Genomic DNA, 20,475 nt, shown 5'->3' with positions numbered 1-20,475 from the left:
AACATTCAAAGTGTAATGTAAACTAAGCAAATAGCCTTGAATAAGTTATAAACAGGAAACGTGTAGGACTATTGTAGACCAAATCATTGATATCAGCGGAGCTCGAACAAAGGTATCTTAATTCAACGCCATCCAAAGGAAGACATCCATATTACAGATCTAAACTAGCGCTAGGCCCCAGTACATATTCTCTGACCAGCTAACCAATGATCTAGGGAAGGCAGGGTAGACGTTGGATGAAGAGAGCGGTAGGTTCTCTGCATTTATTTGGAGACCAACTAGGACAGCCTTATTAACATCAACTTTATACAAAAGGTGTCATCTGATGACAGCGCTTTTATAACGTAGCCGGCTTCAAGGAATCCAATCTAGGGTGCAGGATATCCTACTGATTAAGACTGCGCTGGGAATTCTCCACATTACAATCTTTATTAGAGCACCACCTACCATTGTTGAAGCAGATCTGTTAACGGACTTAGAGAATCTGTCAAAGTGGCGATAGAGCTCCACCTAGTGGTCAAAACTAAATTTCATAGACAACAACCAACCTCCACTTAGTTTTATTTCAGACAAAACACTTCCAACATGTAAATCATTATTTTCCCCATTTGTTATTAATATCCCGTGAAAGTAGACTGAGTAGTTAACAACTGAGGTACAAAATATTCAATGCTTTTATTATTTATTTATTTTACTCTTGAGAAGAGAACAAACAAAACACTTTCAGTGCATGGGACTAGAATAAACTTTCCACCAGTAGCTTATTTGTCATACAGATACAAGATTTTGTAACAATGTCAAGAAAGAAGACTGGAAGTCTAACAAGTTCTTTAAAATTTAAGATGTATAAGTGTGGGTTGGACACCAAGAGTGCTGCTGAAGGGAGGACTTCCCATCTTAAGGTAAGTGCTAGGACATCTCAGGAGACTGAGCATGGGTCGGAAATGGCACCCTATTCACAATAAAGTGCACTACTTTCGACCGGGGTCCATATGCACTATATAGGGTGCCATTTTGGACACAGAATGAGGTTCTGTTGTCACTGTTTGGAGAAGAACTCCTTGCTCTTCTGGATGTCGGGGACGATGGTGTCACTGCCTGGCTTCCAGCCAGCGGGACACACTAACACAGGAAGAGAGGGACAAGCCCAGGATGAGTCACACTGACATGGAATATTCCAACAATTCTTAACCAATGGTAAAAACTCCATGTTTCCCAAACACATTCCACATGTTCTAAAGTGAGCTCCCATATAAAAAGAGACTAATGAAATGGTATTAAGTGTTGTAAAGAGAAAATGATGGCTTGCTCTGTTAACTGAATCACTTCATGCCAAAAAAAAAAATATGGTTTTGGAAGTGTCCTGTGTGCATAGCAATGAGACAAGATCCAGATGCTGCAGGGCTCTACACATACACATCTTTTTTTTTTTTAGAAGGAGCACGTGTCAAAATGTAGGGGGAAAAATTCCAGGTCGCACAGGTAAATATTTTACAGCATATGCAAGTAAAGTGGTCCCACTGTAGAGCCCTGTGCTGGTTCTTGAAGTAACAAGCAAAAACATGTAAAACCTGCTAATCGCTTACCCTCTCCGTATTTGTCTGTGTGCTGGAAGGCCTGCACCAGACGCAGGGTCTCGTCCACAGAGCGGCCCACTGGCAGGTCGTTGATGGTGATCTGCCTCAGGATGCCCTTGTCGTCAATCACAAACAGACCCCTGAGAGAGAGTGCGGGAGAGAGGAAGCAGACAGTGAGAGAGGGTCAGAAGGCCACATGGGGCATCTGAGACTACATGCTTAAATCAATATACAATACAAGAGTCAAATCAAAAAGTACCGAAGATGTAAGTGAATCAAATGCAAAATTAAGCACACATACATTTAACAACCTTGCAAGTGCACACTAAATGGATGGCTCACCTCTCACAGTTCTGGGTGACTTTAACCTCCCCACGTCTACCTTTGACTCATTCCTCTCTGCCTCCTCCTTTCCACTCCTCTCCTCTTTTGACCTCACCCTCTCACCGTCCCCCCCCTACTCACAAGGCAGGCAATACGCTTGACCTCATTTTTACTAGATGCTGTTCTTCTACTAATCTCACTGCAACTCCCCTCCAAGTCTCCGACCACTACCTTGTATCCTTTTCCCTCTCGCTCTCCTCCAACACTTCTCACTCTGCCCCTACTCGGATGGTATTGCGCCGTCGCAAACCGTCGCTCTCTCTCCCACTACTCTCTCCTCTTCCATCCTAGCATCTCTTCCCTCTGCTCAAATCTTCTCCAACCCATCTCCTGATTCTGCCTCCTCAACCCTCCTCTCTTTGACTCTTTATGTCCCCTATCCTCCAGGCCGGCTCAGTCCTCCCCTCCTGCTCCGTGACTCAACGACTCATTGCGAGCTCACAGAACAGGGCTCCGGGCAGCTGAGCGGAAATGGAGGAAACTCGCCTCCCTGCGGACCAGGCATCCTTTCACTCCCTCTCTACATTTTCCTCTTCTGTTTCTGCTGCTAAAGCCACTTTCTACCACTAAATTCCAAGCATCTGCCTCTAACCCTAGGAAGCTCTTTGCCACCTTCTCCTCCCTCCTGAATCCCCCTCCCCTCCCTCTCTGTGGATGACTTCGTCAACCATTTTGAAAAGGTTGACGACATCCGCTCCTCGTTTGTTAAGTCAAACGACACCGCTGGTCCACTTTCTACCACTGGTCCTGCTCACATTGCCCTACCCTATGCTCTGACCCCTTTCTCCCCTCTCTCTCCAGATGAAATCTTGCGACTTGTGACGGCCGGCCGCCCAACAACCTGCCCGCTTGACCCCATCCCCTCCTCTCCTCCAGACCATTTCCGGAGACCTTCTCCCTTATCTCACCTCATTCATCAACTCATCCTTGACCACTGGATACGTCCCTTCAGTCCTCAAGAGAGCGAGAGTTGCACCCCTTCTCAAAAAACCTACACTCGATCCCTCCGATGTCAACAACTACAGACCAGTTTCCCCTTTCTTTTCTCTCCAAAACTCTTGAACGTGCCGTCCTTGGCCAGCTCTCTTGCTCTCTCTCAGAATGACCTTCTTGATCCAAATCAGTCAGGTTTCAAGACTGGTCATTCAACTGAGACTGCTCTTCTCTGTGTCATGGAGGCACTCTGCACTGCTAAAGCTAACTCTCTCCTCTGCCCTCATCCTTTTAGACCCATCTGCTGCCTTTGATACTGTGAACCACCAGATCCTCCTCTCCACCCTCTCCGGCGCGGCCCACGCTTGGATTGCGTCCTACCTGACAGGTCGCTCCTACCAGGTGGCGTGGCGAGAATCTGTCTCCGCACCACGTGCTCTCACCACTGGTGTCCCCCAGGGCTCTTGTTCTAGGCCCTCCTATTCTCGCTATACACCAAGTCACTTGGCTCTGTCATATCCTCACATGGTCTCTCCTATCATTGCTATGCAGACGACACACACTTAATCTTCTCCTTTCCCCCTTCTGATAACCAGGTGGCGAATCGCATCTCTGCATGTCTGGCAGACATCAGTGTGGATGACGGATCACCACCTCAAGCTGAACCTCGGCAAGACGGAGCTGCTTTTCCTCCCGGGGAAGGACTGCCCGTTCCATGATCTCACCATCACAGTTGACAACTCCATTGTGTCCTCCTCCCAGAGTGCTAAGAACCTTGGCGTGATCCTGGACAACACCCTGTCGTTCTCCCCTAACATCAAGGCGGTGACCCGATCCTGTAGGTTCATGCTCTACAATATTCGCAGAGTACGACCCTGCCTCACACAGGAAGCGGTGCAGGTCCTAATCCAGGCACTTGTCATCTCCCGTCTGGATTACTGCAACTCGCTGTTGGCTGGGCTCCCTGCCTGTGCCATTAAACCCCTACAACTCATCCAGAACGCCGTAGCCCGTCTGGTGTTCCAGCTTCCCAAGTTCTCTCACGTCACCCCGCTCCTCCGCTCTCTCCACTGGCTTCCAGTTGAAGCTCGCATCCGCTACAAGACCATGGTGCTTGCCTACAGAGCCGTGAGGGGAACAGCACCTCCGTACCTTCAGGCTCTGATAGTCCCTACACCCAAACAAGGGCACTGCGTTCATCCACCTCTGGCCTGCTGGCCCCCCTACCTCTGAGGAAGCACAGTTCCCGCTCAGCCCAGTCAAAACTGTTCGCTGCTCTGGCACCCCAATGGTGGAACAAGCTCCCTCACGACACCAGGACAGCGGAGTCAATCACCACCTTCCGTAGACACCTGAAACCCCACCTCTTTAAGGAATACCTGGGATAGGATATAGTAATCCTTCTAACCCCCCCCCAAAAAAGATTTAGATGCACTATTGTAAAGTGGTTGTTCCACTGGATATCATAAGGTGAATGCACCAATTTGTAAGTCGCTCTGGATAAGAGCGTCTGCTAAATTACTTAAATGTAAATGTACATTTCAAATGGCACCTTGTATACAGAGGTTTCACATGCACTACTGACGGCAGTGTCGTAAATAACTGACCTGTAAGCGATGCCCTGGTCCTCCTTCAGCACTCCGTAGTCTCTGGAGATAGACTGGGTGAGGTCAGCCACAAGGGGGATGTTCATTGGTCCCAAACCACCCTGCTTCCTGGGGGTGTTGATCCTATAGGGAGGGAGAGGACACGATGATGTCATCAAACTCAAATACAGCCCGTGTTTACACTTCATTAAGGATGTAGTGAGCATCACATAGTAACAGAAAGTCAAATTAAGAGTTCTGAATGCTGACATTCACAGTAATAGTCAAAGTAAATTAACAATTCATGCAAATGTAAACTACAGAGGGAAGATTCTAAAACTATTGTTGGATTGAGTCCAGTGACCGTTACTTCTTCTAAGAGCTATGGCACTTATCACCACCAGGCAGTATAGCAGGCAGACACGAGATAGCCAGAGCATGGGAGTGTATTCAAACGGCTGTTTACATTTTTTACAATTGGCAGATGGACAACTGGAAAGCATTTTACACTGACAGAGAAATGCACAGAGATTTGTTATCAGTTGAAATAGGTCAGACTCTTGACCATTCTGATCGAGGTGCAGGAATATTCAACTCTACTGTATGTCTCCAAGCCTTTAAGTTCCCATCAACAGAAATTACTAAAACAACTCAATGCTCAAAAGTAAACCAGTTCTTACCAGGCCAGGTGGCTGAAGTGAGAGTCTGTGGAGGCGCCGATGACCTCACAGCCGATCTTGCGGAACTCCTCGGCCTGGTCACTGAAACCCACAATCTCAGTGGGGCAGACGAAAGTGAAGTCCAGCGGGTAGAAGAAGAACACCACGTACTTCCCTGGAGGGGACACACGCAGGAGAGGAGTCAGAAGTGTGTGTGTTTGGGTACATGTTGGCCTAGTCTCTTGGGAGAGCAATAACGCTGAGTAGCGGATTGGGCTCTGGGTGCCAGTCGGGTACATACTACTCTATAGCCTATTGTTTTGAAGATAAGTACTTGCATCCTGGAAGGTGACATAAGACAGTTACATTCTAGCCAGTCAGAATATTAACTATTCTGTACCCTGCACACACATGGCTGCTGGCGTCATGAGTAGTTCTGCATGGTTGTTAAAGACAATGAAGACCCTTAGCTTCGTAGTTAGTCTGATTAATCAGGCTGTAAACAAATTAACTGGTATATACAGCCTGTGACTTGTGTAAATGATCATTTCAAGCCAGAATGTTGAATAAAATTACATTTTAAACTTGCTCTACCTGTTGTCTGTGCGGTTTGTCATTCAGCAACTCAAGTTTAGACAAAATATCCAGAGTAGTGTTATTAACCCGACTTTCAGCACACTGGTCTGTATAACTGTTTTACCTCCAATTTTTTAATTTCAATACTGACGCAATTCGCACGTGACAAACACTTGCACAATATGGCCGAGTCTAACCAAACCAAACGGAAAACACTGCCAGCTGATTGCGAGGGAATGTGCTGTGGTCGACTACTTTCGGTTACATTTGGACCTACCGGCGCCGAAAGAAAGTCCTCCTCCTACTGCCAAAGGTACCAACAGCAAGTACAACCAGTAAAGTAACCTCAATTGTATACAACATTCTGGCTTGTAGAGACTACAGCCTCTTTTTACATCAGCTTCTTTCAGACTGATATCCATGGAGTAACCATGGTTACATTCTGATGTTTCGGCAACTTTATTGTTAGATGGTAACCTGTATACGACTGACCTTCCAATAAAATTGTCATTTAGAGAAAATCATAAAAGCCTTACCCATGTAGTCAGACAGCTGGATATCTTTGAACTGTCCGTCCACCACAGCAGTGGCTTTGAACTGTGGGGCCGGCTGGCCTATCTTAGCGTTTCCAGATGACATGGTGACAATGACAGCTCACTGGGAAAGACAAAAGACCCAGCAAAGTCAATCAACAGTTTATCAATACAGGGTGGAACTTCGTCTCAATATGGCAAAGCAAATAGGGTGGAGTCTAGTAGGCTATGGACCAGGAGCCTCTCACTTAGAAAAATGCTCAAAGCGCCATGTTTTTTTACACTGATCTTAATTCTACTGCAGTGCTGTACAACGCTGCAGGATCAACTTGCCAATACCAAGCCTAGTCACATGCAAGTCAGTTGTTCTCAAGGCTGTGCGTGAGAACAAAGGTTTTACAGTGTAGCCTTAAACCTTGCCCAATGAAGAAATGTTATACTCAGTTGACATTCAACGGTCCTTGTCAAATAATTGTTTGAGCCATTCAAATAGTAACTTTTCACTCAAGTGTCGGGATATTGATTACTACATTGTTGGGTTTGGAACTAACGTTAACAAGGCATTTCACTGTAATTTTGCACGTGACAAACTTGAAACTATAATGCCTATAAGATTGTTAAATACATGTTTAACAATGAAACAATTCAATAGTACTGTATGCATTCATTTACTAGCCATCTATGCAGCTAGTTACATTAGTTAGCTAATTGGCTAACAAGGTGCCAATCCCCCACACACACCGAACTGTTCAAAGGGACAAAGAACCAGCTAGTAAAACAGAGGCCACAAGTACAAGGAGGCTTGACCCACAATGCCTAACTAACGCTAGTTGTTAGCCGGTTTCTTTTGTCTGCAACTCTTTGCAACCACAGCAAAAGTAGAGACATGTTAGCAGCTGAAAAATACACTAAGCATAATATGCACGGAGTGATAGTCGAAGTAACTAATATATACTTACGTCTCTTGTGAAATGACTAAAGCGTTTGTGTTGCGGTTTACTGCAACGGCGTGAAAGCCACTAATCCGGAAGAAAGAACTTTCCCTTTACATTTTAAAAGATTTTGTTTTCAAAATAAAAGTCGCCAGAGAAGTCGTTAAAATAAATGTCAATCGAATTAGATAGCTTGTTGTGTGATTCATTTAAATTCAAAACACTTTGTGATATTACAATATGTATACACAAAAGTGTTGCTGTGGAATTACACCACATTATATTATACCTTTTTAATGTTCAATCGATGGATTTAAAACAAGGACTTTTAATTTGTATGAGGAAATATTTTGACCCGGAAACGATTGCTGTAAACTCTTCACAGGCGCTGATTGTGGAACATGGGTTAAATTGTCGAGTTAAATTATTAAAGAGGATAATATTGTATATTTTCAGTGAGTTCTGGTCTGTTTAACTAGTTAAGTTCTTAGCTACCTATCATGTCTTATTGTGAAGTGTCCTCTTCTCTGACAAATCCAGTTTTCAACAAACCTAGCTATCTAGCCAGCAAGCTAACGTTAGCTAGCAAAGTGCAGTCATTTAGTTAACTAACTACAATACCAGTTTACGTATTATTTTTTGCTAAATTGAGTCCGATAGCCAAGTTGTGGAGTTGTATTTTCAAATCGTTATGGCAGCTAGCTAGCTAGCTACCTTACAATCTGAGCAAGTTAACTCCTATCTCTGTTTACATCTATTGAAAGGGAACTCAGTTGCTGTTGCTAGTCTGAGTGTCATTTAAGAAGTTTGACAGCCCTCGAGTTGGAACTGACTGGTAACTTACATTATGACCAAATCAGAGTGGTCTGAATTGACTGGATGCGGCATGCTGTTTCAGTTACTTTCTAACCAATGAGCTGCTAAGACATACACCATATGTTTTCTATCCATTTCCCTTCTCTCAATTATCTTATGTACGGAAGAAGACAACATCCTAGGCTAGTTCCATCTTCATCCCTGGAATCAAAGTCATCCAGTCACCAGTACTCATGGAGAACACAAAAGAAGAGGGTAAGAACAAAGAGGAAAAGAGAAGGTGTGCATGAATTATAGTCTGAGCCAGTTGGAACCATTTTTGATTAGAAGAATAGTTTTGCCTCATCAGATTCAGAATGTCTCTGGATTTACACTCACAGTCTTACTATTTCCTCTGCACCACTTCCTCTCTTCGCTTCCTCCTCTCTCTCTTCTTCCCTTTCTCCTCTCCTCCCTCCTCTCTCTCTTGTCCCTCAGCCCCGGCCCCGGTTATGTGTGAGGTGTGCGGGACCTACTTCGAGACGCGGCGGGGTCTCTCCAGTCACGCCAGACTCCACCTCCGCCAGCTCGGCGTGGATGTCTCGGACAACAGCGGAGCTCCCATCGACTTACTCTACCAGCTGATTCAGGACAGGGACGGTTCCATGCACCCACCCAAACCCGTCTACTCTTCACCCAAAAAACCCAAGGGGTCAGGGACACTCATCTCCCAGAAGGAGACCCCTCTTGGGGGTAGGGTCAAAGTAGTGACAACCCCACAGAATAATATATCCAAGGTAGCTCGTAAAGGGACAGTTTTGGCCAAGCCTCGGCAGTCTTCCATGTCGTCGTTCCTAACAGCAGGCAAGACACCGTCACCCTCAGGGGGAGCGAGCCTGGCCTCGGCCAAGCCTGCCTGGGCACCGCAGGAGACGGATGCCCCTCTCACCCTGGGTAAGTCTCAGCCTGGGTGTTTTCGATTGGAGTGGATATTTTAAGTGTTCCGTTATTAGATGTTTGTCATCAGGAAGCCACATATTAGGCCTATTATATTTGTGGAATTGAACATTGTACCATTACATGTGTACAGATAGATATTTCTGTTCTTATGTAATGACATTATTAAGCTCAAGTATAACATGGCACATTCTAACACCAGTCTCTGGCTCCTCCCCTGCCTCTACAGCGATGGACACCAATGACGAGGTGCATGTGTGCCAATTGTGCGGCGCCTGGTACGAGTCCCGCAAAGGCCTGGCCAGTCACTGCCGGGCCCACTTGCGCCAGTTCGGCATCACCGAGAACACCGAGACTAAAGGAGGACCAATAGAATTCCTCTACCAGATCATGGAAGCGGAAGACCTCCAACCTATAGCAAGTGAAGGTCTCAACGTCTATAACCCTTCTATGTCTTCTAACTCTAACAAACGTCCCTCCGGCTCTGGTTCGTCCACATCGCCTGCTAGACATAAAGGATCCCCCTCCTCCTCCCTTCACCAGCCTCCCTCCAACAAACGGCCCAAGCCCTCCGCATCAGAAGGAACCGCTCCACAGGATCATAGGCTCAGCACAGGTGAGTTTCAAGTTATTTTTAAAGGGGCAATCTGCGATTGGTACATCCATTTAGTTTAAGTCATATTAGTCAAATTTTGTCATTTTAGTTTAAGTCATTTTAAAGGGATGTCACAATTCAAAGAACAGAACAAGAAAGGTAAATGATAAAACCTTAAGTGATTCATCAAAAACATATTATTTGAAATACAGGTGAGTTCACCTGTGTGTTGTGCGGTGAGGAGTTTGAGAACCGCAAAGGCCTAGCGAGCCACTCCCGCTCTCACCTGCGCCAGCTCGGCGTCACCGACCTCCTGGGCAAGGCGTCGGCCATCGACACGGTCCAGCAGCTGGTCAGCAGCGGCGTGCTTGCGGCCGCTGCATCAGTACGACCCAGTAACACCACCACCAAGACCCCTTCTCAGTCTCCTGCCCCAGCCAGGTCTCCAGCTAGATCCCCAGCTAACGCCCACCTCAGCCCCTTGGCCTCCAGCCACAATCCCAGGTCCAAGGCCAAGAAGGGCTCCACCCTGGTCTATCCCAAGCCGGAGCCCCTGGAGATGGAGCTGGATGTGGGGTTTTCCAGTCCGCTTGGGGGGTACAGCAGCAGTAATGGATCTCAGGGTTCTCAGAAGTTGGCCAAAAATGGCCAGTCCTTCAACTCCGGTAAGATGTGGGTCCTATCTTTTTGACCAAGTGGTATACATTCTGTGGTTTCTAATTTGTTTGATGTAAAAGTCCCTCTTTTTTGTTATTTTCTGTTTTACCATTGAATAACTGCACTCAGACCATTGACCATCCATTCAGTCAAAGCAACATAGCTAAATGCAGTGACATGTCATGGGACAAATCCCTCCCTCCCTTTCCCAGGTTCAGACCAGGAGCTCATGATCACCTGTGAATTCTGTGGCCAGTTCTTTGACAGCCGCAAGGCCCTGTCCTGCCACGCCCGCTCCCACCTGCGCCAGCTAGGAGTCATGTGGTCTGTCAACGAGTCGCCCATCGACCTGCTGAGAGTCATCCTGCTGAAGGAGGGCAGTGCCACTGCCACCCAGGTGAGTGCGTGTTTGTGTGCAGTCCAGTTGGCAATGGAGGGCAGGTCAATATCTCATCATGTTCTACCTACCTGCTGCTGTTGTGCCCTCGAGCAAGGCACTAAGGGGCGAATCATAACTTCTGCTTAAAGGGTAACTCTCAACCCCAATTTCAGACCAACCCCTTCAAATTTTCAAAAAATGCATTGAGGTGAGAAGTTGTGGGTGGTGGGAATTTGCTCATAAATATTCATTTTGAGGGTAGGTAAACATAGTTGTACCTGATCCAAACACTTTCTCACTAAAGCATACTTACCAGAAGTCCACTGGCACGCTCTGATAATAAAATGATGTGCAACGCAAGCAAATATAACTCTGGACAGTTAATATCCGCAAAACACCAGTCTCAATGTCAACAGTGAAGAGGCAACTCCGGGATGCTGGCCTTCAAGGCAGAGTTCTAAAGAAAAAGCCATATCTCAGACTGGCCAATAAAAATAAAAGATTAAGATGGGCAAAAGAACAGACACTGGACAGAGAGATGGCTTTTTCATTGCAACTCTGCCTTGAAGGCCAGCATCCCAGGGTCGCCTCTTCACTGTTGACGTTGAGACTGGTGTTTTGCGGGTACTGTTTAATGAAGCTGCCAGTTGAGGACTTGTGAGGCGTCTGTTTCTCAAACTAGACACTCTAATGTACTTGTCCTCTTGCTCAGTTGTGCACCAGGGCCTCCCTCTCCTCTTTCTATTCTGGTTAGAGTCAGTTTGCACTGTTCTGTGAACGGAGTAGTACACAGCATTGTACGAGATCTTCAGTTTCTTGGCAATTTCTCGCATGGAATTGCCTTCATTTCTCAGAACAAGAATAGACTGACGAGTTTCAGAAGAAAGTCCTTTGTTTATCGCCGTTTTGAGCCTGTAATCGAACCCACAAATACTGATCCTCCAGATACGTAACTAGTCTAAAGAAGGCCAGTTTTATTGCTTCTTTAATCAGTACAACAGTTTTCAGCTGTGCTAACATAATTGCAAAAGGGGTTTCTAATGATCAATTACTCTTTTAAAATTATAAACTTGGATTAGCTAACATAACATGCAATTGGAACACAGGAATGATGGTTGCTGATATAGGTGTACAAAGGCCCATTTTAGATATTCCATAAAAAAATCAGCTGTTTCCAGCTACAATAGTCATTTACAATATTAACAATGTCTACACTGTATTTCTGATCAATTTGATGTTATTTTAATGGACAACCTTTTTTCTAACGGTAGTGTGTGTGTGTATGTATGTATATATATATACACACATACATACATACAGTTGAAGTCGAAAGTTTACATACACCTTAGAGAAATACATTTAAACTCAGTTTTTCCCAATTTTCCCAATTCCATTTAATCCTAGTAAAATTCCCTGTCTTAGGTCAGTTAGGATCACCATTTTATTTCAAGAATGTGAAATGTCAGAATAATAGTAGAATGATTTATTTCAGCTTTTATTTCTTTCATCACATTCCCAGTGGGTCAGAAGTTTACATGCACTCAATTAGTATTTGGTAGTATTGCCTTTAAATTGTTTAACTTGGGTGAAACATTTCGGGTAGCCTTCCACAAGCTTCCCACAATAAGTTGGGTGAAGTTTGGCCCATTCCTCCTGACAGAGGTGGTGTAACGGAGTCAGATTTGTAGGCCTCCTTGCTCTCACACTCTTTTTCAGTTCTGCCCACATTTTCGATGGGATTGAGGTCAGGGCATTGTGATGGCCACTCCAATACCTTGACTTTGTTGTCCTTAAGCTATTTTGCCACAACTTTGGAAGTTTGCTTGGGGTCATTGTCCATTTGGAAGACCCATTTGCGACCAAGCTTTAACTTTCTGACTGATGTCTTGAGATGTTGCTTCAATATATCCACATAATTTTCCTACCTCATGATGCCATCTATTTTGTAAAGTGCACCAGTCCATCCTGCAGCAAAGAACCCCCACAACATGATGCTGCCACCCCCGTGCTTCACGGTTGGGATGTTGTTCTTCGGCTTGCAAGCCTCCCCCTTTTTCCTCCAAACATAACAATGGTCATTATGGCCAAACAGAACGTGGTACCCTCAGGCATTTGTAAATTGATCCCAAGGATGAACCAGGCTTGTGGAGGTCTACAATTTGTTTTCTTTGCTGATTTCTTTAGATTTTCCCATGATGTCAAGCAAAGAGGCACTGAGTTTGAAGGTAGGCCTTGAAATACATCCACAGGTACACCTCCAATTGACTCAAATGATGTCAATTAGCCTATCAGAAGCTTCTAAAGCCATGACATAATTTTCAGGAATTTTCCAAGCTGTTTAAAGGCACAGTCAACTTAGTGTATGTAAATGTCTGACCCACTGGAATTGTGATAAAGTGAATTATAAGTGAAATAATCTGTCTGTAAACAATTGTTGGAAAAATTACTTGTGTCATGCACAAAGTAGATATCCTAACCGACTTGCCAAAACTATAGTTTGTTAACAAGAAATTTGTGGAGTGGTTGAAAAACGAGTTTCAATGACTCCAACCTAAGTGTATGTAAACTTCCGACTTCAACTGTATGATACATGCCAAAGACTATTCTCATCATCTGTCAGTGTGACTTGTCTATAATACATTAAATAAATTGAGAACATGTGCACTTGGAACTACCTTGTGCAAGTAAGAATTTCGTTGGATGATATATACCATGCGTATCCTGTACATACGACTAATACAACTTGAACTACCTTGTGTTCATGGCTGTATTTAGACAGGCAGCCCAAATCTGATCAGATTTGAGCCATGAGTCAACTGTTTTAGTTTTTGACATGACCACCATTGTCATCTTCTTGTTACAATGGATGTAGCTATGAATTTAAACGTAGAATCCTCATAGCTACATGTATTTTTCTTCGTAAAAGCACAGATGTGTATGAAACAGTAAGCAAAAACATTGAATTTGGTCATATGCGGAAATGTGCCTCACTGCCCTTTGAATTTTTGTTTAACGTCAGTAACGACACAAAAACGACACAAAAAAAGAACAACGAGGCTATATACAAGGGGTACTGGTATCGCGTCAATGTGCGGGGGTGAAGGTTAGTTGAGCTAATAGAGGTAATATGTTCATGTAGGTAGGGGTAAAGTGATTATGCATAGATAATAAACAGAGTAACAGCAGCGTGTTTGTGGCGTCAATATGCATGTGTGTGTATGTCTCTGTGTGTGGCATGAATATGCATGTGTGTGTGTGTGTGTGTATGTCCGTGTGTGTGGCGTCAATATACATGGGTGTGCATGTCCGTGTGTGTGGCGTCAATATGCATGTCCGTGTGTGTGGCGTCAATATGCATGTGTGTGTATGTCCGTGTGTGGTTAGAGTCCAGTGAGTGTACATCAAGCCTGTACAAGAGAGTCCGTGCAAAAATGGATTATTAATAACATAAGAGGGTCAATGTAAATAGTCCAGCTAGCCATTTGATGAACTGTTCAGCGGTCTTATGGCTTGGGGGTAGAAGCTGTTAAGGAGCCTTTTAGTCCTAGACTTGGCACTCCGGTACCACTTGCAGAGAGAACAGTCTATGACTTGGGTGGCTGAAGTCTTTGACAGTTTTTTAGGTCCTTCCTCTGATTGGGGGCTGTGATGGCAAAAAACCTGTTGAACTGGATCAATAAAGATGTTTTGTGTTGTAGGTCAAGAGGGAGCCAGCGTCCGCTCACTCCAGCGCCGGCCCGGCCTGGGCCAATCACAGGAGGTTCTCGGAGCCTTTGTGGGCTCCCCGGGGCTCTAAGAGGACGTTCACTCCTCCACTGGACTACTCCCTCAACGACAAGCCTTCCCCTGATAAGAATGGATCCTCCCAGTCTGGTAAACTAACAGTGCTCACGCCTGAGTAAAGACCAGCGGATCTCAGCCAGGTTATTTGTGGCAGGCAACTGTTTTCCATTGCAGCTGTGATGGCAATTGTATTTAAGATGCTCTTGCCAAAGGTGAATGATTCCATTATTAGTAAAAAATAAATTTAAAAAATCAACTAGGTAACCTGCCTAGTAATTAGTGCTGAAATAGAAACGTTTATCACGTGAAAAGCATCAACCTTCAAACGTCTGTTTTCAACCCCCCCCCCGTCCTCTTCTCTCCTTCCAGCCGGGGATGCGTGCTGCGAGCTGTGCGGCTTTGACTTTGAGAACCGCACGGCGCTGGCGAGCCACGCCCGGGCCCACCTCCGCCAGCTGGGGGTTAAGGAGTGGAGGGCAGAGGGTGTGAAGGCCTCCCCCATCGAGTTGCTCAGCGCCTGGATCCAGAGGCAGCCCCGCAAGGCCGCGGAGATCCACCGCCAGTACCGCGACGGTGACCTCAACATCAGGTTTAAGGTGAGTGTTACATCTTCTATTACAAACTGGGTGGTTCAAGCCCTGAATGCTGATTGGCTGATAGTCATGGTATATCAGACCATATACCACAGGTATGACAAAACATTTATTTTGACTGTTCTAATTACATTTGTAACCAGTTTTATAATAGCAATAAGGCACCTTGGAGGTCTGTGGTATATGGCCAATATACCACAGCTAAGGGCTATGTCCAGGCACAGCATGTTGTGTCGTACTTAAGAACAGCCCTTAGCCGTGGTATATTGGCCATATACCACACCCCCTCTGGCCTTATTGGTTAAGTATAGCGCCCATTAGGTTTGGATCTAATTGCTCTGTGGCAGTGGGGCTGATCACTGAATCTTGGATTAAAAGCAAGTGACAATCACATCCCCTCAAGTGCATGACGTTTAGGTACTGTCCAGCTGCTTAGTTGGGTGGCAGGAGTGCTTCAACTCAGTCTCAGAGAGCGGCTGGGTTTCGTCCTTGCTTTTCTAAACAGTAGCTGAGGCTTGGGGAGACTAGATGAGTGGACGATCTCTAACCAGTTCTTGATTTAAATTGAGAGGAAAGCAGCAGGTTGACACCAATACAATAGCAGTGCTCTGTAGTTGCTAACATCAGTCTGTGTGTGCTGTATGCTATTTCTACAACCAATCCAGGTGAATGTAGATGATTCTGTCCAACTTAAGAGGGAAAACTATTTCACCAACACTTGATTTCTTTCCCCCTTTCAGAGGAACGCCCCGTCCCACTCTCCCTCCACAGACTCAGGCTCCTTCTCCTCGGGAGCCCAGAGGGCTGCGGGGCTGGGGCGCAGGGCGGGCCGAGAGGTGGCCAGGGTCGCCGGGGGTTCGTCCAGGACAGCTCAAGGTCAAAGGTCACAGGGAGAGACGGGACACTCGTCATATCACCATCATACCGTCACTCATACGCAGTCCCAGGGGGCTAGAGGAGACTTCAACCACATACGCTCTCCTAGAGGTGAGAGATGGAAACCGACTCAAACGTGCATGTACACACACACACACAAACACACCCTACAGAACTTTCTACCTGTAAACCCTCTGATAAAACCAACGTTGAGCTATGGTAGACTCTGATTTTAAACCCCCTTCCAACCGGTCTGCCAGGTTTTGAGCGGCGGGTCCCTAAACACACCGCCCATACAGAGGGAGCAGAGGGAGACGGCAGCTCTCAACAACCCCCCCGGTCAGGAAACATCCCTTCCCTGGTTCCCAGGCCTCCCTCCACTCCTCTCGTCAAACAAGTGGGCAAAGAGTACACCCTCAAGTGCCGGTGAGCTGATTGCCAAAACGCTGATAGTTCAATGTGCGCTGAACTCAGATTGCCTGATGATTTATTGTTGGCATCGTACGAGGGTCTGCACTACGGGTTCCACAATGTTTCACAGAATGTCTGTTTGTATATTAATATTAACCAACCTTCTCTCTCTTGCTTTCTGTTCTATTCCATCCCTCAGGTTCTGTGAGGCAGTGTTCCATGGATCTCAGTCAGTACAGGAGGACTGGATCAGACACCTGCAGAAACACATCCTGGACCTCCGCTTCAACAAGGCCTGTCCTCCCCCTGACCCAGAACGGCCCCTGGTCCCGGGCATCGAACCCTCAGCCACCACCACCACCCCGGTCCTTCTGGCACCACTGGTGGTTTAAATGGTCCACTACTATGGCTACACTCACTGCATTTTCTTTATTACCACTTAGTTGGATCGTCTTATCTGTTGTTCATGTGTTTGTTTTCCTCAAAGGACTGTTTAACTCAGTCTACACTGTGGTAAAAACACCTAATAAGGTGTGTGTGTGTGGGGGGGGGGTGATGCCTTCGTTTATTTATTCAGCGTTAAAGAAATGACTTGGTTTGAATGATAACTGCACAAAGTGGATGTACTGTAGCACTAGTCTTGTCCACCAGCTGTCTCTCTCTCTCGCTCTAGCTGTTAGCCTGGGGATAAGGTTAGTGTAGCACAGACATAGCTGTACCAGCCTCATATCAACTCTAGAGGGCCTACTTGGGCCAGTTGAAGAAGTCTACTTTCAGTAACTACTCTTGCTGGGGTAACTTAGACATGGGGTCAAACAAACTAACATTCATTCACCATGACACATTCATACCACTTAGTAGTCTAGCAATGGTTACATTCCATTTCTTTATTGGGATGTTTATTGCACATTATTTTCATAGAAACCTAAATTCATAGTAGTCATTGGATGGAATGGGTTTCCATAGGCTGTAGTCAGTCATGTCACTGAAGAAGTAAGACAAAGCCTGTTCGAGCATTAAATACATTCCCCTTGTTTCAACTGTTTCAAAGCAGTGTGGCATTATAGGTTGCATTGCAAAATAGCAGGGAAGGAAGCATGTTCACTTTTGAATTATGGTCTAAAATGTCCCTATTGTACAGGAATTTGTATTAGCTTTTTTATGAATTATGTTTTTAAATGTAGAACTGTTTTCTGAAGTAAAGAAATATAAGACAAGGTTTTATATTTGTCTTGTGAATTCTTCTGTAATTAGTGGTTTGAAGGCTGCAGAGCCAGACAGAATACCAGGACGTCTACTCAGAGCATGCGCTGACCAGCTGGCAAGTGTCTTCACTGACATTTTCAACCTACAGTGCCTTCAGAAAGTATTCACATCCCTTGAATTTTTCCACGTTTTCTTGTGTTTACAGCCCCATAATGTCAAAGTGGAATTATGTTTTTTGACATTTTTACAAATTCATTAAAAATGAAAAACTGAAATGTCTTCAGTCAAGTATTAAACCCCTTTGTTATGACAAGCCTAAGTAAGTTCAGGAGTAAAAACTGGCTTAACTCACATAAGTTGCATGGACTGTGTGCAATAATAGTGTTTAACATGATTTTTGTATGACTACCTCATCTCTGTACACCACACATACAATTGTCTGTAAGGTCTTTCATTCGAGCAGTGAATTATCAAACACAGATTGAGCGACAAAGACCAGGGAGGTTTTCCAATGCCACGCAAAGAAGGGCACCTATTGGTAGATGGGTAAAAATAAAAAGCAGACATTGAATATCTCTTTGAGCATGGTGAAGTTATTCATTACGCTTTGGATGGTGCATCAATACACCCAGTCGATACAAAGATACAGGCGTCCTTCCAAACTCAGTTGCAAGCGAGGAAGGAAACCGCTCAGGGATTTCACCATGAGGCCAATGGTGACTGAAATAGTTACATAATTTAATGGCTGTGATAGAAAACAGGATGGATCAATAACATTGTAGTTACTCCACAATACTAACCTAAATGACAGAGTGAAAAGAAGGAAGCTTGTACAGAATAAAAAATATTCCAAAATATGCCATCCTGTGTGCAATAAGGCACTAAAGTAAAACTGCCAAAATTGTTACAAAGAAATTAACTTTCTGTCCTGAATACAAAGTGTTATGTTTGGGGCAAATCCAACACAACAACACATCACTGAGAACCACTCTTCATATTTTCAAGCATGCACAATGTTATGGACATGCTTGTCATCGAGCAATGACTAGGTCATTTTTTAGGATAAAAATATATGGAACATAGCTAAGCACAAGCAAAGTCCTAATGCTACATCAGATGACCTGGCCTCCACAATCACCCAACCTCAACCCAATTAAGATGGTTTGAGATGAGTGAAGGAAAAGCAGCCAACAAGTATTCAGCATATGTGGGAACTCCTTCAAGACTGTTGGAAAAGCATTCCAGGTGAAGCTGGTTGAGAGAATGCCAAGAGTGTGCAAAGCTGTCATCAAGGCAAACATTGGCTACTTTGAAGAATCTCAAATATAAAATATATTTTGATTTGTTTAACACTTTTTTGGTTACTACATGATTCCATATGTGGTATTTCATAGTTTTGATCTCTTCACTATTCTGCAATGTAGAAAATAGTAAAAATAAAGAAAAACCCTTGAATGAGTAGGTGTGTCCTAACTTTTGACTGGTACTGTATATATATACACTACCGTTCAAAAGTTTAGGGTCACTTAGAAAAGTCCTTGCATCCTGGAGTTGCCTCTTCACTGTTGACATTGAGACTGGTGTTTTGCGGGTACTATTTAATGAAGCTGCCAGTTGAGGACTTGTGAGGCGTCTGTTTCTCAAACTAGACACTCTAATGTACTTGTCCTCTTGCTCAGTTGTGCACCGGGGCCTCCCACTCCTCTTTCTATTCTGGTTAAAGCCAGTTTGCGCTGTTCTGTGAAGGGAGTAGTACACAGCGTTGTACGATATCTTCAGTTTCTTGGCAATTTCTCGCATGGAATAGCCTTAATTTCTCAGAACAAGAATAGACTGACGAGTTTCAGAAGAAAGTCTTTGTTGCTGGCTATTTTGAGCCTGTAATCAAACCCACAAATGCTGATGCTCCAGATACTCAACTAGTCTAAAGAAGGACAGTTTTATTGCTTCTTTAATCAGTACAACAGTTTTCAGCTGTGCTAACATTTTTGCAAAAGAGTTTTCTAATGATCAATTAGTCTTTTAAAATGATAAACTTGGATTAGCTAACACAATGCGCCATTGGAACACAGGAGTGATGGTTGCTGATAATGGGCCTGTGTACACCTGTAAAGATATTCCATAAAAAATCAGCTGTTTCCAGCTACAATAGTTATTTACAACATTAACAATGTCTACACTGTTTCTGATCAATTTTATTTGATTTTAATGGACAAAAAATGTGCTTTTCTTTCAAAAACAAGGACATTTCTAAGTGTCCCCAAACTTTGAACAGTAGTGTATATATATACTGTATATCTACTTTTTTTAAATCTTTAACTCTGCATTGTTTGAAAAGGACAAGTAAGTAAGCGTTTCACTGTTAGTCTACACCTGTTGTTTACAAAGCATGTGACTAATACAATTTGATTTGACTGATATGAGGTCAAGACATCAGTAACAGTGGTTTTTCCAAGGTTCCTTGTCTAACGAAATTTGGCTGAGACTACAATGTAAAGAAATCCAACTGATGAATGAAAGTGACTGTCTGTAGCACCACAAGAAACAGACCCAAGACGTACACAATGAGCTACAAGAGGCTGGCTAGCAGGGTAAATCGAGAAATTACTGTCCACTTCTGTATATACTTTTTTATCCAAACTTCTACATACATAACTATATCCTCTAAAATACCAGGCCCATCCGTCCTTCATTGCTGACAATGCCGTTGGACTGGTCAATTGGTAGTCTTACAGTATGTCCAATTCGTCCATATAGTGTAGTTGACTTGGCCAAGAACAATGACCAATTCCTTAATGTCAAACCGAACCAAAATAAAACTTAAAACTTGAGTGTCATGTCATCGGGTTTGAATCCATCACACACACTTTCTTTCACAAAACCTTCTCTGAATCCAAACAATTGAAACAATTTATATACAAGTAAAATAGAACCCTATCATTTTCACTCTATTCCACATTTTCTCTCATCCAAACCTCATTAGACTGAGAACATCTGACAGCGACTTCATACCAATTCAGTCTGAAGCAGAGGAGGCTGGTGG

The 20,475-nt window shown here is 44.3% G+C and overlaps 2 protein-coding genes across 4 annotated transcripts; one reads left to right on the top strand and one right to left on the bottom strand.

The window, feature by feature from the left end:
* Window positions 1-544: 544 nt before the first annotated feature.
* Window positions 545-7,317, bottom strand: LOC106564567 (peroxiredoxin-1). The gene is made up of 6 exons (XM_014130705.2): window positions 7,208-7,317; window positions 6,252-6,372; window positions 5,161-5,314; window positions 4,502-4,624; window positions 1,587-1,717; window positions 545-1,122 (listed from the first exon to the last, which is right to left on the bottom strand). The coding sequence occupies exons 2-6, from the start codon at window positions 6,352-6,354 to the stop codon at window positions 1,040-1,042; spliced, it is 594 nt and encodes a 197-aa protein (XP_013986180.1). The 5' UTR covers window positions 6,355-6,372; window positions 7,208-7,317; the 3' UTR covers window positions 545-1,039.
* Window positions 7,318-7,535: 218 nt separating this feature from the next.
* Window positions 7,536-17,445, top strand: LOC106564568 (protein Wiz). 3 transcript variants are annotated; one of them, XM_014130707.3, is made up of 11 exons: window positions 7,536-7,635; window positions 8,164-8,251; window positions 8,474-8,929; window positions 9,162-9,548; window positions 9,740-10,192; window positions 10,397-10,581; window positions 14,262-14,436; window positions 14,716-14,942; window positions 15,680-15,926; window positions 16,076-16,241; window positions 16,426-17,445. In XM_014130707.3, exons 2-11 carry the CDS (start codon window positions 8,230-8,232, stop codon window positions 16,616-16,618), a joined length of 2,511 nt encoding a protein of 836 aa, XP_013986182.2. In that variant the 5' UTR covers window positions 7,536-7,635; window positions 8,164-8,229; the 3' UTR covers window positions 16,619-17,445. The 3 variants fall into 3 exon arrangements, with proteins under 3 accessions (XP_013986182.2, XP_013986186.2, XP_013986181.2); XM_014130711.3 differs by having other exon boundaries at window positions 7,543-7,635; window positions 8,167-8,251; XM_014130706.3 differs by having other exon boundaries at window positions 7,543-8,015.
* Window positions 17,446-20,475: the final 3,030 nt, after the last annotated feature.

This window comes from Salmo salar, chromosome 12 (genome assembly GCF_965601325.2).
Source record: "Salmo salar chromosome 12, fSalSal1, whole genome shotgun sequence".
Taxonomy (NCBI): Eukaryota; Metazoa; Chordata; class Actinopteri; order Salmoniformes; family Salmonidae; genus Salmo; species Salmo salar.
This window is presented reverse-complemented; position numbering and strand designations above follow the sequence as displayed.

What these genes read in the sequence shown, in the direction of transcription:
- LOC106564567 (XM_014130705.2), bottom strand. Translation starts at nt 6,354, where the DNA reads ATGTCATCTGGAAACGCTAAGATAGGCCAGCCGGCCCCACAGTTCAAA. An exon ending in CACTTCAGCCACCTGGCCTG is followed by an intron (nt 4,625 to 5,160) that starts GTAAGAACTGGT and finishes CCCTCCCTATAG; the next exon opens with GATCAACACCCCCAGGAAGC. An exon ending in GACCAGGGCATCGCTTACAG is followed by an intron (nt 1,718 to 4,501) that starts GTCAGTTATTTA and finishes ACTCTCTCTCAG; the next exon opens with GGGTCTGTTTGTGATTGACG.
- LOC106564568 (XM_014130707.3), top strand. Translation starts at nt 8,230, where the DNA reads ATGGAGAACACAAAAGAAGAGG. An exon ending in TGGCCAGTCCTTCAACTCCG is followed by an intron (nt 10,193 to 10,396) that starts GTAAGATGTGGG and finishes TCCCTTTCCCAG; the next exon opens with GTTCAGACCAGGAGCTCATG. An exon ending in CCACATACGCTCTCCTAGAG is followed by an intron (nt 15,927 to 16,075) that starts GTGAGAGATGGA and finishes CCGGTCTGCCAG; the next exon opens with GTTTTGAGCGGCGGGTCCCT.